Below are 18,105 nucleotides of genomic sequence, written 5' to 3'. Positions count from 1 at the left end.
GGAAAGTAGTTTTTTTTCACGTGCCTACTACCCAAAAGACCCTTGCATTTCGGAGGACAGAATGGTGTTGGGAGGACAGAGATCATCTCTGCCTAGGAATTTGTTTTACTCTTTACAGAATTTTTTGTTTGTGAGCATCAGAATTAAATCTCTGTGTGGCCTCTGTCTGGGTAAACCTAGTCAAGTGAATGAATGCTAGACAGAATTCAAGGAGTAGATGAGTCTGAAGAAGTTCATTTCTATACACCTGATATCCCTCATGAATTCTAATGAAAGAAAAATGAGTGTTATATGTATCTCCTCATTTCATTGCTGTGCCATCTAAGGCCTGGATAGGCAAAGTGATTTGTCCAAAGAGACACAGGTGACACTTGAAGAATTAATTCCTTGGCCAGTGCTTATTCTAGTTCAACAGAGTCCCCTTATATATGCATTTAATTTACATAAATTTCAATTATATACATATGGCAAAAAGGAAAAATGTATAAAATTTTATTTTCATATAATTTATTATATTGTACATTATTACATATATAAAATATCACACATCCACACTGCTGCATAAGGTTGTATATACAAATCATATATACTGTCCTTTAAGGGTAGTTTAAGAGGTTTTCCAGGAGGAATTTTGGCTATACATGACTTACATCTCACGTAGGAATTTAAAACTTAATCCTCTCCTTATAAAAATACTTCTTGTGTTCCATGTTTTCTCCTTTATACTAAAAGTCAAACCATATCCTCCAATCATGAATTTATGGTATAAGAAAAAGATATGATTCAGTTTAAAATGCAAGTGTTATTTTTATCATAAACACCAGCAAAATAAATGGATTCCGTTGTATTTATTTATAGGGTGGGGTTGTATCAGTGTTGGAATTCTGTGGGGGAGAAAGAGAATCTTCTTTGGATGATCTTAATTCTCACTCTTATCAATCATCAGTAGCTCTGCAAGTGTCTGCATTGTGCCTGGTGCAGGGTTTCTCCAGTTCTGACCAGGTTCCTGTCACTCGAGAGCAGTTCTCCCCCAGTTCTGTTCTTCCCTCCACCTCACTGTCGTTTTCCTTGCTGGTTTCTAGCTCCCCTCCAATGCCACACCTATACATGGCTGTGCAGCAGTGTGGGAGGGGGGCAACCACATCTGGTCCTCTTCTTAAGACCCATTAGAATAACTGTGGCATAAATGCATGCTTCTTCATGCCCTCAAAAGAAACATGTGGAGAATATAGACTCTTAGAATCATAGTTTGTTGGAACTTTGAGATACTTTAGAAGTCATCTGGCCCAAACCCCTGATATTAAAGATGTAGAGACCGAGACCCAGAGAGTTTTCTTGAGGTTGCACATCTTTAGTGACAAAGTTAGCTTTTGTCACTACTACTTTAAGCTCCTATAGGAGATGTTTGGATATGGAAACATTATACCATAGATTAGAGACACAAACAGGGAGCCCCCAATTTTCTATTAAAAATATTCTTAGAAACTTGGGACTTTGGTCCTGGGCATCATGTAGCCCAAATTTGCCTATTTTAACCCAAAAAGGAAATGGTATGCTAATAAAATACTTGTGGATTTAGGAGAACACATTGTGAAAACCAATCAGTGGCTAAATATATTGCTGAGACCGAGATGTACTTATAAAGAGGGCATAGAAGGAGATGCTTTAGGAGGTATTCTTGGATGAGCAGCAGTCTCTTTGTGATGGGAAAAGAGCTTCCTCATGTTATGTTCTCAACAGGACAGACACCAGGGCCAAAGCTATGACTGAGAGACCTACCTTAGCTCTTTGGACATATTAAGAACACCTAGGCCCTGGCCGGCTGGGTCAGTGGATAGAACATCAGCCCAGTGTATGGACATCCCAGGTTCAATTCCTGGTCAAGGCACACATGGGAAGTGACCATCTGCTTCTTTCCCCCCCCCTCTCTCCTACTTTTCTCCTTCTTCCTCTCCCGCAGTAGTGGCTAGACTGGTTCGAGCATGAGTTCGGGTGCTGAGTATAGCTCGCTGGTCTGAGAGTCAGCCCCAGGCATTGCTCGTTGATTTGAGCATTGGCTGCAGACAGAGGTTGCCAGTTGGATCCTGGTCAGGGCACATGCAGGAGTCTGTCTCCCTGTCTCCCCTCCTCTCACTTGGAAGAAGAAAAAATTGGTGTTTTTTTAATTTTTTAATTTTTCTGAAGCTGGAAACGGGAAGGCAGTCAGACAGACTCCTGCATGTGCCCAACCGGGATCCACCCGGCACGCCCACCAGGGGGTGATGCTCTGCCCATCCGGGGCGTCGTTCTGTGGCGACCAGAGCCACTCCAGCGCCTGGGGCAGAGGCCAAGGAGCCATCCCCAGCGCCCGGGCCATCTTTTGCTCCAATGGAGTCTCAGCTGCGGGAGGGGAAGAGAGAGATAGAGAGGAAGGAGAGGGGGAGGGGTGCAGAAGCAGATGGGCGCTTCTCCTGTGTGCCCTGGTCGGGAATCGAACCCGGGACTCCTGCACGCCAGGCCGACACTCTACTGCTGAGCCAACCAGTCAGGGCCTAAAGAAACATCAACAACAAAAAAGAACACCTAATGTGTGGCCCTGGCCGGTTAGCTCAGTTGGTTAAAAGCATCGTCCCAAAACAACAAGGTTGCAGGTTTGATCACACACGCTGGTCAGAGCACACATAGGAAGCAACCAAAAAATATACGACTGAGTGGAACAAATGCTTCCCTTCCCGCTCCCCTCTTTTTTTCTTCTTCTCTCTAAAAAATTAATAAAAAGTAAGCCCTGGCCGGATAGTTTGGTGGGTTGGAGCGTCCTCTCAGAGTGCACAGGTTGCCAGTTCAATTGCCCAATCAGGGCCATACAGGAGTAGCTCGATGTTCTCGCGTCTTTTTCTCTCTCTCTCCCTGCCTTTTTCTCAAACAGAACAAAACAAAACAAAACAAAACAACAACTAACGTGTGTTCATTGTGGGGAAACTACTTTCTTCTTTGGACATAACCATGGAGCTCTTTTAAAAGAAAAGATCTTTGTAGATTCAGCAATTGTGAAACAATTGTAATGGATTAAAAAAACAAAAGCCAAGGGCTGATTCGTCATGATTACTAAGGATTGCCACATTAGTTGTTGTTACTGAGACATTGGTTATTGGGGATGAGCAGGAAGGGGTTGTGGTGGCTATGGGCATTCAAGTTATTCTGGAAACATTCATGGAGGACCAAAATAGGAAACCATTTTCAAGTAGGAATGAGAAATACTGTAGTAAGACTTTGGGATAACGTAGGTTGATATTGCTGGAAAAGAAGTTGAAATCTAGAAAGATAAACTCTCTCTTGTAAGGGGCAGCCTAACCTGGGTTGTTGTCTCAAGGTCACCGATCTGCTGTGGAGTGATCCCAGAGGGAAACGAGGCTGCTATCCAAACACATCCCGAGGAGGGGGCTGCTACTTTGGGCCAGATGTTACCGCCAACTTTCTTAGCAAATACCACATGAAACTGCTGATTAGATCTCACGAGTGTAAGCCCGAAGGGTATGACATCAGCCACGATGGAAAGGTAAGCTAACGTTGTTGGTGACGTCATCACAGGTTCCTTCCCGCAGGTAGGGTCTTTCTTTTCAGGATGTGTCTCACCTAGAGGCCCGTGGTGAGGTGTCTTCCTTAGAACCGAAAGAGATGGCCATGCTCTGGTAGACAGAGACAGCAGACTGTAGGGTTCATGTCAGTTGTAGGAAGGGGCCTCTCTGTCCGTCACCCGAAGGGATATTTGGTTTATTTTCCTCATCTTCCCTAAAACCAGAGATAGACACTCTGACGTGTGGCACAAAACACACACAGAGAAAGGCTTTTACTAATCACAAGGCAGCTCTGTAGCACAGGGGGGCTGAGAATGCACTCATTCTCACTGAGCACATAAAAGGCCTCAGTGAGTCCAGCTGGCTCTCTTTCGCCTTTGCTCATTTCTGGTGCAGGGCAGAGCAACAAGCCGTACCTCCCTCCACTCACTGAGCACGTGATCGCTACAAGGCACTTGCTGTGCTCAGGTCAGTGCAGCCACTAAACTGGAGGGTGCTGTGCTGGTGCACTAGTGTGGTAAGGCTGGAAGAGATGAGGGCTGAGGAACTGGTTTCTTGCTCCAAGTTGTCTTGCTATGTCCCTTTCTCTGATACCGAACAGCGATGAATAAAAAAAGGAATATCAAATTGCATGGCATTTCCTTTTATTTCAACAAATCTACTTTTCTTAACTCTATTAGTTCATTTGAGGCTCATACTAATAATCATGAGATGATTAAGACGATTATTACTTTGGGCTTCTTTGCAATGAGAAAATGGAGAGAAAATAGGAGCGGCTTGTTTGAAGTGACATGCTCATTGGGGCAGGACTTGGCGTAAGCCAGGCTTTCTGTCACCGACATATTACCTTCCCGTCCTCCACCACACCCCAAGGCTGGTTCTTTCCCAACAGAGGGGTGTGCTCCCTTATTCTCACTGTTTCTCTGCCCGTGAAGCCAGGCCCGAGCCCTCTAACTCAGTCCTCTCCAAGCAAAAGGAAAAGACTGTGATGCGAGACAAGCTTTATTTTCAACACTCAAATGTCATAAGGAAAGAAAATAAAGGCTTTACCCCTTTGAAAAATTAAAAATTTCAAAACTGACTTAAGGAGGAGTTTAAGATACGGAACTGAAATTGTACACAGGATTGCCAGGCCATACAATGTGTGGGTGAGTGCTAGAAGTCTGTACTGCTGGGGACACCGGTTTAAAAATCTTGTTTCTCTCCAGTGGAGTCACAGGGAATTTTTTTAGACTTGGATGGTTTGTATGGATTTTGAACTTTGATTTTTGCTTTTTTTAGACTTGACCTATTTGAGACTTTATTGAAGAATATTTTGAGAACTAACTCTGTGTGAACCTGACCCTCTTTTTCTTTAATCAGGTTGTTACGGTCTTTTCTGCTTCCAATTATTATGAGGAAGGTAGTAATCGAGGAGCTTACGTCAGGGTGGGTTTCAACACAACCCTTCAATTTTTCCAGTACCAAGTAACAAATGCAACATGCTTGCGACCTCTTCACCAAAGGTGTGTATACTCTGGGGGGAGATCTGAGCTGGTACTAGTGACCAAGTAGAACCAATCCAGACTAAGAGCAGCCACGAGCGTGAAGGCAACTACATACTTGTTACTTGTTGGTATAAACAAAATGGAAATCATTCCAGACACCAAATAGTTAATACACTCATATTTGACACCAAGAGGCACAATTTTTATTCATATATCTATTAAATAGATGAAGTGGTCAGCATCCACAAATGGTCCTTAATTGAATATAAAGAAGGCCCCACATCCACCCAGCCCTTAACTTATAGCCTTCTTTTACATAAGATTTCAAAATGTGTGATTTATGGATTTATATGTTTAAAATTTCACTAGATACTCCAAGAGTTGTAACAGTTAACAATCTGAAAAACAACATACAAGTTTCTTCACATCTTCATTAGTCTCAGATGTTATTATATTATTCTTTATTTTTGCCAAGCTGCTGAATAAAAATGGTAAATCTCAATGTTTAATTAGAATTTTTTAGACAGCTGAGTTTACCCATCTTATGTTTTTGGAAATTGCGTTTTCTCTTTGAATTTTCTATGTATGTATATTATTCCCCCATTTTATATTATTGCATTGTAAGAGTTGTTTCTGTATCCTATATATAAATACATGTCACTTAATAGATATGTGATTTGTAAGAGTCTCTCTCATTCTGTGAGATGGATTTTCCCTTTGTTGATGGTATTTGTAGCGTAAGAGTTTTTAATTTGGGTGATATCGCCTGACCAGGCGGTGGCACAGTGGATAGAGCGTGGGACTGGGATGCCGAGGAACCAGGTTCGAGACAACAAGGTTGCCAGCTTGAGCGCAGGCTCATCTGGTTTGAGCAAAGCTCACCAGCTTGGACCCAAGGTTGCTGGCTCCAGCAAGGGGTTACTCGGTCTGCTGGAGGCCCACGGTCAAGGCACATATGAGAAAGCAATCAATGAACAACTAAGGTGTTGCAATGCACAATGAAAAACTAGTGATTGATGCTTCTCATCTCTCTCTGTTCCTGTCTGTCTGTCCCTGTCTATCCCTCTCTCTGACTCACTCTCTGTCTCTGTAAAAACAAATAAATAAATAAATAATTTTGGTGATATCCAATATACTTATTTTTCTTTTTTGCTTCTGCTTCTGGTGTTAAATCTAAGAAGCCTTTGCCTAACTCCAAACACATTCCTACATTTTCTTCTAAGAATTTTATTGTGTGAGCTTTTATAATTGGATGTCTGATCCATTTTGAATTACTTTCTTTTTTTTTTTTTTTTTTTTTTTTTTTTTTTTTTTATAATTTTATTTTTTTAATGGGGTGACATCAATAAATCAGGATACATATATTCAAAGATAACAAGTCCAGGTTATCTTGTCGTTCAATTATGTTGCATACCCACCACCCAAAGTCAGATTGTCCTCTGTCACCTTCTATCTTGTTTTCTTTGTGCCCCTCCCCACCCCCTATCCCTCTCCCATTCCCCCCTCCCCCCCGTAACCACCACACTCTTGTCAATGTCTCTTAGTTTCACTATTATGTCCCACCTACGTATGGAATAATACAGTTCCTGTTTTTTTTCTGATTTACTTATTTCGCTTCGTATCATGTTATCAAGATCCCACCATTTTGCTGTAAATGTTCCGATGTCATCATTTCTTATGGCTGAGTAGTATTCCATAGTGTATATGTGCCACATCTTCTTTATCCAGTCATCTATTGATGGGCTTTTTGGTTGTTTCCATGTCCTGGCCACTGTGAACAATGCTGCAATAAACATGGGGCTGCATGTGTCTTTACGTATCAATGTTTCTGAGTTTTGGGGATATATACCCAGTAGAGGGATTGCTGGGTCATAAGGTAGTTCTATTTGCAGTTTTTTGAGGAACCACCATACTTTCTTCCATAATGGTTGTACTACTTTACATTCCCACCAACAGTGTATGAGGGTTCCTTTTTCTCCACAGCCTCTCCAACATTTGCTATTACCTGACTTGCTAATAACAGCTAATCGAACAGGTGTGAGGTGGTATCTCATTGCCGTTTTGATTTGCATTTCTCTAATAGCTAAAGAAGATGAGCATCTTTTCATATATCTGTTGGCCATTTGTATTTCTTCCTGGGAGAAGTGTCTATTCATATCCTCTTCCCATTTTTTTATTGGATTGTTTGTTTGTTGTTGAGTTTTATGAGTTCTTTGTATATTTTGGATATTAGGCCCTTATCTGAGCTGTTGTTTGAAAATACCATTTCCCATTTAGTTGGCTTTCTGTTTATTTTGTTATCAGTTTCCCTTACTGAGCAAAAACTGCTTAGTCTGATGTAGTCCCATTCATTAATTTTTGCCTTCACTTCTCTTGCCATTGGAGTCAAATTCATAAAATGCTCTTTAAAACCCAGGTCCATGAGTTGAGTACCTATGTCTTCTTCTATGTACTTAATTGTTTCAGGTCTTATGTTTAGATCTTTGATCCATTTTGAGTTAATTTTTGTACAGGGGGAGAGACTGTAGTCCAGTTTCATTCTTTTGCATGTGGCTTTCCAGTTTTCCCAGCACCATTTATTGAAGAGGCTTTCTTTTCTCCATTGTGTGTTGTTGGCCCCTTTATCAAAAATTATTTGACTATATATATGTGGTTTTATTTCTGGACTTTCTATTCTGTTCCATTGGTCTGAGTGTCTATTTTTCTGCCAATACCATGCTGTTTTGATTGTCGTGGCCCTATAATAGAGTTTGAAGTCAGGTATTGTTATGCCCCCAGCTTCATTCTTTTTCTTTAGGATTGCTTTGGCTATTCGGGGTTTTTTATAGTTCCATATAAATCTGATGATTTTTTGCTCTATTTCTTTAAAAAATGTCATTGGAATTTTGATGGGAATTGCATTAAATTTGTATATTGCTTTGGGTAATATAGCCATCTTGATTATATTTATTCTTCCTAGCCAAGAACAAGGTATATTCTTCCATCTCATTATATCTTTTTCGATTTCCCTTAACAATGGTTTATAGTTTTCATTATATAAGTCCTTTACATTCTTTGTTATGTTTATTCCTAAGTATTTTATTTTTTTTGTTGCAATCGTGAAGGGGATTATTCTTTTGAGTTCCTTCTCAGTTGTTTCATTGTTGGCATATAGAAAGGCTATTGACTTCTGTATGTTAATTTTGTATCCTGCGACCTTACTGTATTGGCTTATTGTTTCTAGTAGTCTTTTTGTGGATTCTTTGGGGTTTTCGATGTATAGGATCATATCATCTGCAAAAAGTGATACCTTTACTTCTTCTTGTCCGATATGGATGCCTTTTATTTCTTTGTCTTGTCTGATTGCTCTGGCTAGAACCTCTAGTACCACATTAAATAAGAGTGGAGAGAGTGGACAACCCTGTCTTGTTCCTGATTTAAGGGGGAAAGCCTTCAGTTTAGTGCCATTTAATATGATGTTAGCTGATGGTTTATCATATATGGCCTTTATCATGTTGAGATATTTTCCTTCTATACCCATTTTGTTGAGAGTCTTAAACATGAAATTGTGTTGTATTTTATCGAAAGCCTTTTCTGCGTCTATTGATAAGATCATGTGGTTTTTGTTCTTTGTTTTGTTGATATGGTGTATTATATTAACCGTTTTACGTATGTTGAACCATCCTTGAGATTCTGGGATGAATCCTACTTGATCATGATGTATTATTTTTTTAATATGTTGTTGTATTCGATTTGCTAGTATTTTGTTTAGTATTTTAGCATCTGTATTCATTAGAGATATTGGTCTGTAGTTTTCTTTTTTTGTGCCATCCTTGCCTGGTTTTGGTATGAGGGTTATGTTGGCCTCATAAAATGTGTTTGGAAGTATTGCTTCTTCTTCAATTTTTTGGAAGACTTTGAGTAGAATAGGAACCAAGTCTTCTTTGAATGTTTGATAAAATTCGCTGGTATAGCCGTCAGGGCCTGGACTTTTATTTTTGGGGAGGTTTTTAATGGTTTTTTCTATTTCTTCTCTACTGATAGGTCTGTTTAGGCTTTCTGCTTCTTCTTGACTCAGTCTAGGAAGGTTGTATTTTTCTAGGAATTTATCCATTTCTTCTAGGTTGTTGAATTTAGTGGCATAAAGTTTTTCATAGTATTCTACAATAATTCTTTGTATATCTACGGTGTCCGTGGTGATTTCTCCTCTTTCATTTTGGATTTTGTTTATATGAGTTCTTTCTCTTTTTTCCTTGGTAAGTCTTGCCAAGGGTTTGTCAATTTTGTTGATCTTTTCAAAGAACCAGCTCCTTGTTCTATTAATTTTTTCTATAGTTTTTCTGTTCTCTAATTCATTTATTTCTGCTCTGATTTTTATTATCTCCTTTCTTCGGCTGCTTTTGGGTTGTCTTTGTTCTTCTTTTTCTAGTTCCTTAAGGTGGGAAGTTAAGTGGTTCACTTGGGCTCTCTCTTGTTTGTTCATATATGCCTGAAGCGATATGAACTTCCCTCTTATCACTGCTTTTGCTGCATCCCATAGATTCTGATATGTCGTATTGTCATTTTCATTAGTCTGTATATATCTTTTGATCTCTGCACTTATTTCTTCTTTGACCCATTCATTTTTTAGAAGTATGTTGTTTAGTTTCCACATTTTTGTGGGATTTTTTTCCTCTTTTTTGCAGTTGAATTCTAGTTTCAAGGCTTTATGATCAGAAAATATGCTTGGTACAACTTCAATTTTTCTGAATTTGCTGATATTGTTTTTGTGGCCCAACATATGGTCAATTCTTGAGAATGATCCATGTACACTGGAGAAAAATGTATACTCAGTCACTTTGGGATGAAATGTCCTGTAGATGTCTATCATATCCAGGTGCTCTAGTGTTTTGTTTAAGGCCACTATGTCTTTGTTGATTCTCTGTTTGGATGACCGATCTAGAGCCGTCAGCGGTGTATTGAGGTCTCCAAGTATGATTGTATTTTTGTCAGTTTTTGTTTTAAGGTCAATAAGTAGCTGTCTTATATATTTTGGTGCTCCTTGGTTTGGTGCATATATATTAAGAATTGTTATGTCTTCTTGATTCAGTGTCCCCTTAGCCATTATGAAATGGCCATTTTTGTCTCTAAGTACTTTTCCTGTCTTGTAGTCAGCATTATCCGATATGAGTATTGCTACACCTGCTTTTTTTTGGATGTTATTTGCTTGGAGTATTGTTTTCCAGCCTTTCACTTTGAATTTGTTTTTATCCTTGTTACTTAGATGAGTTTCCTGTAGGCAGCATACAGTTGGATTTTCTTTTTTAATCCATTCTGCTACTCTGTGCCTTTTTATTGGTGAGTTTAATCCATTTACATTTAGTGTAATTATTGATACTTGTGAGTTCCCTATTGCCATTTTATATCTTGCTTTCTGTTAGTTTTGTGTCTTGTTTGATCCTTCTCTTTCGTTTTTCTATCTTTTGTTTTTATTTGGTTGTATTCCATACATCTTTCCTCTGTTGCTATCTTTTTTATCTCATGTGCTTCTGTGGTGGTTTTTTCAATGGTGGTTACCTTTGAGTAATGAAAAGGGTCCCTACCCTGTTCATTGTACCGAACTATTTTGTGAGTACTTTTGCACTCCATCGTCCTTTGCTACTGTTAATCTCCGTCTTCTCCCCCTCTTTCTTTTTGTTGTTGTCACAGTTTAAATTTGGTTTTATTGTGTTCTTCTTGGAGCTTTTACTTGTGGCTCTGTTTTTTTTTGTTCTTTGTATCTGATTGGAGAACCCCCTTTAGTATTTCCTGGAGTGGGGGTTTTCTGATGATAAATTCCCTCATCTTTTCTGTATCTGTGAATGTTTTTATTTCTCCTTCGTATTGAAGGATAGCTTTGATGGGTATAGTATTCGTGGCTGAAAGTTCCTCTCTTTCAGGACTTTAAATATTGGGGTCCACTCTCTTCTAGCTTGTAGAGTTTCTGCTGAGAAATCTGATGATAATCTAATGGGCCTTCCTTTATATGTTGTATTCTTCTTTTCCCTGGCTGCCTTGAGAATTTTTTCTTTGCTGTTGGTTTGTGTCAATTTCATTATGATATGCCTTGGAGTAGGTTTGTTGGGGTTAAGAAAACTTGGAGTTCTGTTTGCTTCTTGAACTTGAAGCTTTAGTTCTTTCCACAGGCTTGGGAAGTTCTCATCAATTATTTGTTTAAGTATGTTCTCCATTCCATTTTCTCTCTCTTCTCCCTCTGATATACCTATTATTCTTATGTTATTCTTTTTGATGGAGTCAGATAATTCTTGTAGGGCTATCTCATTTTTTTAAATTTTTGAGTCTCTTTCTTCTTCTCTCTGTTGTGCCTCAAGTTGCTTGTCTTCTATTTCACTAATCCTCTCTTCTATCTGACCTGTTCTATTAGCTAAGCTTGTTACTTCATTTTTCAGCTCGTGAATTGAGTTTTTCATTTCTGTTTGATTTGTTTTTATAGTTTCAATTTCCTTGGACATATATTCTTTGTGTTCATGGAGTTGTTTTCTGAGCTCCCTATATTGCCTTTCTGTGTTTTCTTGTATATCTCGGAGGATTTTTAGGATTTCTATCTTGAATTCTCTGTCATTTAGCTCCAAGGTTTCCAATATATTAAATTTTTTCTCCATAGATTTTTCCTCATCTAGCTGTGTTACCTCTCTTTCTTTTGTATCCATGATATTCGATTTTCTCTTCCTTAATGGCATCTGAGGGTGGTTTTGTTGATAGTATTAATGAGATTTAATAAAGAATAAAAAGTTAAAAAAATAAAAAAATAACAAATCGAAGAGTTTTTTTTTAAAAAAAAATTAATAATGAAATAAAGAAAAATAAAATAAAATAAAAATTTTTTAAAAAAGGAAATTATTCCCCCCCTCTTTTTTTCCTCTCCTCTCCTCTCCCCTCTTTCTTGAGAAAATCTTGTGGTGGACTGTGAGTTATAACAAACAATGCCTGTGCTGGAGGGCCTGAATTGGGGAAAAGTAATAAAGGGGCAAAAAAGAGAGAAAGAAAAAAAAAAAAAAAAAAAAAAAAAAAAAAAAAAAAAAAAAAGGAAAAAAAAAAAAAAAGAAAAAAGAAAAAAAAAAGAGCGTATGGACCCACAAAAAGCAAATAAGGAAAAAATTTGGGTCAAGAATAAAATGATTTGCTTTTAGGTGTTGGTTTTCTAAGAGTTATGATGAGAGGAATAAGAGGAAAATGGAAAAATGGGGGGACAAATTAAAAACTTACTATTGTATTTAGTGGAACAAGAACTAGATAATATGGAGAGCCAGGGATGGGAGCACTGCTAGTGAGTTAAAAAGGTGAAGTAAAAACCCCCCAAAATGCCACAAACATAGGTTTGAGTCCCAGATAAGATAATTTGTTTGTTATTGAGGTTTGAATGAGAGGAGATGGAAAGGAGAAAGGAAGAAACTAATATAGAGGGAGAAAAGAAAGAGAGAGAGAGAAAAAAAAGAGGGAACCACTAAAAGAAGAAAAAAGAAAGGAGAGAGAGAGAGAGTTAAGGGTTTTGGAGTGCAACCCTCATAGAGAGAAAGGAAGAGAAGAGAAATGATAATGGGAGATGTAACACTTATGGGTAGTGTAGTTCAGGGAGAGGAGAGAGTAAGACCGGTAGAGAGTTAATCGGCCAAATTGGAGGAGGAAAAAAAAGTCTCAAGAATGAAGATAAGAGAAACAAACGAACAAATATAATAAAATGGGATAGGTTATAAAGTCTGCAGATTATTCTTGATTTTGAGAGGTTATCTTCTTGCTTTTTCTTTTCTCTCCCTCTTCCTGGTCGGTGACTCTGTACCCCGGGTTCTGCCCCTTTGGCACGCTCAGGTAGAGGTTTGCAGTTGATAAGTCTCTATGGCAATGTCATGTATTGTGCTTTATTCTCGTTGGGAGTCGAGGCTCATTAGCATTTATAGGCTCCGACAGTGAGAGAGTCCGTGTTCCTGGAGCCTTTCTCCTAGTCTTTCCTTCCTCAATTAGTAGCCTGATAGTCCAGGTATGGGGTTGCTGCTGCCTCTGCCTGGATAGTAAGAGGCTCAAATTGCTGGCAACTCCCCACTCTATTTCCACTCAGCACAGGGCTCTGGGTAAGGCTCAGTCAGTCAGAGCTGCTAGCATAATCAGGCGGGCTTTCCACCCACTCGAAGACCTCTGGCTCTGCCACTCTATCCGGTAACACAAGCGGGCGCCCACTTCCGGGGCGCTTGGAGGAAACTCTCACTCACTGTCTGCAACCAGGATATCCGGCCAGCAGTCTCACGCTCTGAGTGAAACCCCCAACCGCAGGGAAAAGTTGCAGCGTTGGAATTGAGTCTCGCTCCGTCCCCGTGTGCGGCTTTTGCAAGGCGCTGGGGCGGCCCGAGATTCCACTTTGGCCCACACAAAGGCCCCTGACTCTGCCCCTCTGTGCGATAACACGGGCGCGCACTGCCGAGGCACTCGGAGGAATCGCTCACTCCTTATCTGCGCGCGCAAACCAGGATATGAGGCCGGCCGCGTTTCGCTCTGAGTGAAACAGCCTCCAGCACGGAAAATCTCCACCATTGGGATTAGTTCTCACTCCCTCCCGTGCGTGGCTTTCCCAGGGCGCTGGGGCTGCCCAGAGACTCTGCCCTCAGCCCACAGAAAGGCCTCTGACCCTGCCTCTCCGTGGGGCAACACGGGTACCCACTTCCGCGGCTTAGGAAGAAATCTCTCGCCCACTAACTGCGCACCGACCAGGAGACCGGGTAAAATGGCCGCTCCGCTTGTCTTTCTTTGTTTGGGTTTGGCGTGAGTGTTAGCTTGTATTGCCCGGGTTGCCACAGGATCAGATTTTCCTCGGCTTGGATCTCTGAGCCACAGCCTGGTTCGGCCGTTTTTGCTGCGGCGGCCTGGATCTATTCACCCCCTTTGCCCGCCTCAGTTTCTATATTCACAGTTACCAGAAAAAGCCGCCCTGTTTAGGTTAGTGAGGAAGGCGGAGCATTTCTTACTCCCTATTTCCTTCGGGGTTTGGTTATATATTTAGCCAATTTTTCACTCAATCATACCTTTGGGTGTATTGCGAAGAATCTGGAAGCTCCAAGTATAGGTTTTTCTGTTTCTGGTTGAAGATCTTGTTGAGTTTTGGGGGAGATTTATCGGTATCGCTTCCTACTCCGCCATTACTCTGACGTCATCCTTGAATTACTTTCTATGTGTGGTATAGATAGGGATCCAACTTCATTCTGTTACTTCTGAACATTGAGTTGTCCTAGCACCATCAGTTGGGAAGACTGCCCTTCCTCCATTTAATTGTCTTGGCACACTTGTCAAAAATCAATTGACCATAAAAGTACAGGTTTATTTCTAGACTGTAAATTGCATTTTACTGATGTGTCTATCCCAATGCGAGTAACGCACTGTCCTGATTACTATCACTTTGCGGTTAAGTTTTGATGACATCGGATCATTTACAGCAAAATGGTGGGATCTTGATAACATTATACGAAGTGAAATAAGTAAATCAGAAAAAACCAGGAACTGCATTATTCCATACGTAGGTGGGACATAAAAGTGAGACTAAGAGACATTGATAAGAGTGTGGTGGTTATGGGGGGAGGGGGGAGAGGAAGAGGGAAAGGGGGAGGGGGAGGGGCACAAAGCAAACTAGATAGAAGGTGACAGAGAACAATCTGACTTTGGGTGATGGGTATGCAACATAATTGAACGACAAGGTAACCTGGACTTGTTATCTTTGAATATATGTATCCTGATTTATTGAAGTCGCCCCATTAAAAAAAAATAAAATTATATAAAAAAATAATAAAAAAAAAGAAACCAGGAAATGTGAGTTGAACTTCATTACTCTTTTTTCAGTTTTGGTTATTTGGGTCCCTGGCATTTCCTATGAATTTTAGAATCAGCTTGTCAACTTCTGGTAAAAATGCCAACTGGCATTTTGGTAGGGATTATTTTGAATCTATAGATCAATTTAATGGCTATTGTGAGCTTAACAATATAAAGTCTTCCAATCCATATTGTTCTATTTGTTTGGATCTTCTTTCACTTTCTTGAACAGTATTTTGTGCTTTTCAGTGTACAAGTCTTGAACATTTTTTGTTAAATTCATTTCTAAGTATTTTATTCTTTTTGGTGCTATAGCAAGAGGAGTTGTTTTCTTAATTACATTTTTAAATTTAAAAAATTATTTATTGATTTGAGAGAAAGCGAGAGAAATATTGATTTGTTGTTTCACTTATTTATGCATTCATTGTTTGATTTTTTTTTTTTTGTATTTTTCTGAAGCTGGAAACGGGGAGAGACAGTCAGACAGACTCCCGCATGCGCCTGACCGGGATCCACCCGGCACGCCCACCAGGGGCAACGCTCTGCCCACCAGGGGGCGATGCTCTGCCCCTCCGGGGCATCGCTCTGCTGCGACCAGAGCCACTCTAGCACCTGGGGCAGAGGCCAAGGAGCCATCCCCAGCGCCCGGGCCATCTTTGCTCCAATGGAGCCTCGGCTGCGGGAGGCGAAGAGAGAGACAGAGAGGAAGGAGGAGGGGTGGAGAAGCAGATGGGCACTTCTCCTATGTGCCCTGGCCGGGAATTGAACCCAGGTCCCCCGCATGCCAGGCCGACGCTCTACCGCTGAGCCAACCAGCCAGGGCCTCATTGTTTGATTCTTATATGTGTCCTGACCTAGGGATCGAAACTGCAAGCTTGGCATATCTGGATGATGCTCTGACCAACTGAGCTACCTGGCCAGGGCTTACTTACATTTTGGATTATTCACTTCTAGCGTACAGAAATACAGGTGTTTCTTGTTTGTTTGTTTTTTGTGCATTGTGCAATCCTGGTGAACTTCTTCATTAGTTCTAATAGTTTTTAGTGGAGACCTTGGGATTTCCTATATACAAGATCATATTATCTGTGAATAGAGATAGTTTTACTTCTTCCTTTCTAATCTGGATGCCTTTACTTCTTTTTTTTTTTTTTTTGCTTAATTTCCCTGGCTAGACCCTCCAAACCAATGTTGAGTAGAAGTGGTGAGAGCAGATATCTTTGTCTTGTTCCTGATCTTAAGAGGGACACTATTCAGTCTTTCATCATTGAGTATATTAGCTCTGTGGTTTTGGTTTTGTAGGTGCCTGTTATTAGGTTGAGGAAGTTCCTTCTATGCCTAGTTTGCTGAGCGTTTTTTATCGTGAAAGAGTACTGGATTTTGTCAAATACATTTTCTGCATCTATTGAGATGATTATGTGGTTTTTGTCCTTTATTAATATAGTATATTATAATGATTAATTTCAGATGTCAACAAACGTTGCATTTCTGGGATAAATCTCACTTCTTCATGGTGTATAATCCTTATTATATATTGCTGAATGTAGTTTGCTAGTATTTTGTTGAGGATTTTCATTCTATATTTATCAGAAATACTGGCTTATAGTTTTTCTGTGATTGTTGTCTGGGTTAGGTATCAGGGTCAAGTTGGCTTTGTTATATAATAAGATGGGTAGTATTCCCACCTTTTCTATTTTTGGGAAAAGTTTGAGAATGGTTGGTATTATTTTTTAAAATATTTGATAGAATTCACTAGTGAGCTTTTTTTTTGATGAGAAGTTTTGTGGTTACATATTCGATATTTTTACTTGTTCCACATATGTTCAGTTTTTCTTGTGTTTTTTTAAATTTCTTCTTAATCAATCTTGATAGTTTATAGGAAATTTTCATTTCATGTAGTTTATCTAATTTGTTGGTGTAAAATTGTTTATAAATTTCTTTATAATCTTTTATTTTTGTAAGGTCATTTGTGTTGACCCCTCTTTCATTCCTGATTTTAGAAATTTGGGTCTTCTTTCTTTTTTTTTTCTTTGCCACTCTAGCTAAAGTTTTGTCAATTTTATTGATCTTTTCAAAGAATTGATTTTTGGTGGTGTAGATTTTCTCTATTGTTTTTCTATCCTCTGTTTTATTTATTTCTCCTCTATTCTTTATTATTTCCATCCTTCTGCTTGCTTTAGGTTTTAGTTTTTGAAGTTAGATATTACGTTATTAATTTGAGATCTTTATTTATTTAATCTATTCATATATGATATTATTATTGATATGGCTGGATTTATATCTATCATTAGCTTTGGGGGAATATATGACTCCTGACTACTGTGTTTCTCTGCTCTCCTTTATTTTGAATTTGGTTTTGTAAATGGTCTGAGGTAGAAGTTTAGCATTCATTCAGTTAACTATGCTAGCAGTATTTAATTTTTTTTATTATTTATTGATTTTAGAGAGAGGAAGGTAGGGGAGAGAGAGAAAGAGAACAGAACATCGATCTGTTCCCATATGTGCCCTGACCGAAGATTGAACCAGCAATCTTTGTGCTCGGGCCAACACTCTTATCACCAATTGAGCTGTCGAGCCAGGGCATATGCTAACAGCATTTTTAAAAAATGCCCTTTTCTACTGAATTGTTATACTTCCTTTGTCACACACATCATTCCTATATATAGTTCACTATATTTGTGAAATTTCTATTATTTTCTACTTATGTATCTGTCTTCTCTTGTGTCAACCTTCTGTTTCAGTAACTTTATGGTAAATTTCAATATGTGCTATAGCAAGTCCCTTGTTATTTTCCTTCTTTTTCAAAGTTGTCTTGGGTATTCTCAGGCATTAATTATTCTCAGGCATTAATTGTTCATGTGACTCTTGGAAATCAAGTAGAAAACACCAATGTTAATCTTTTTAACGAAACATGCATATACATACATATATACATGCATATACAAACATGCACATACATACATTTACCACCTAGTAACGTGGTATGTATGAACTTAGGTGATGCATTTAAAGTAGAATCTGTTAAGTGGTAACATAGCACATTAAAATGAAACAGAACAGGATTATTTATGTAATTTTCACCTGATAATTGTTTTCTTAACATAGGGTAAATACCATCGAAAGTAGTGCCATCAGAATATTGAAAGAAAGAATTATTTCACGAAAAACTGACCTTATTCATGCTTTCCAACTTCAAGACCATAATAAATCAGGTAATAAAATTATGTGATTTTTACCATTTTTTAACATACCAGGTTGCA

At 39.1% G+C, this 18,105-nt stretch overlaps 1 protein-coding gene across 1 annotated transcript in view; it reads left to right on the top strand.

The window, feature by feature from the left end:
• Positions 1-18,105, top strand: part of PPEF1 (protein phosphatase with EF-hand domain 1) — a 128,903-nt gene that overhangs the window by 105,003 nt on the left and 5,795 nt on the right. The window contains exons 21-23 of the mRNA XM_066250124.1: positions 3,350-3,535; positions 4,917-5,059; positions 17,951-18,057. Of these exons, the coding sequence (XP_066106221.1) occupies positions 3,350-3,535; positions 4,917-5,059; positions 17,951-18,057 (436 nt within the window). The remainder of the gene's footprint in view (positions 1-3,349; positions 3,536-4,916; positions 5,060-17,950; positions 18,058-18,105) is intronic.

The sequence above is a fragment of the Saccopteryx bilineata genome, chromosome X (assembly GCF_036850765.1).
Source record: "Saccopteryx bilineata isolate mSacBil1 chromosome X, mSacBil1_pri_phased_curated, whole genome shotgun sequence".
Taxonomy (NCBI): domain Eukaryota; kingdom Metazoa; phylum Chordata; class Mammalia; order Chiroptera; family Emballonuridae; genus Saccopteryx; species Saccopteryx bilineata.
This window is presented reverse-complemented; position numbering and strand designations above follow the sequence as displayed.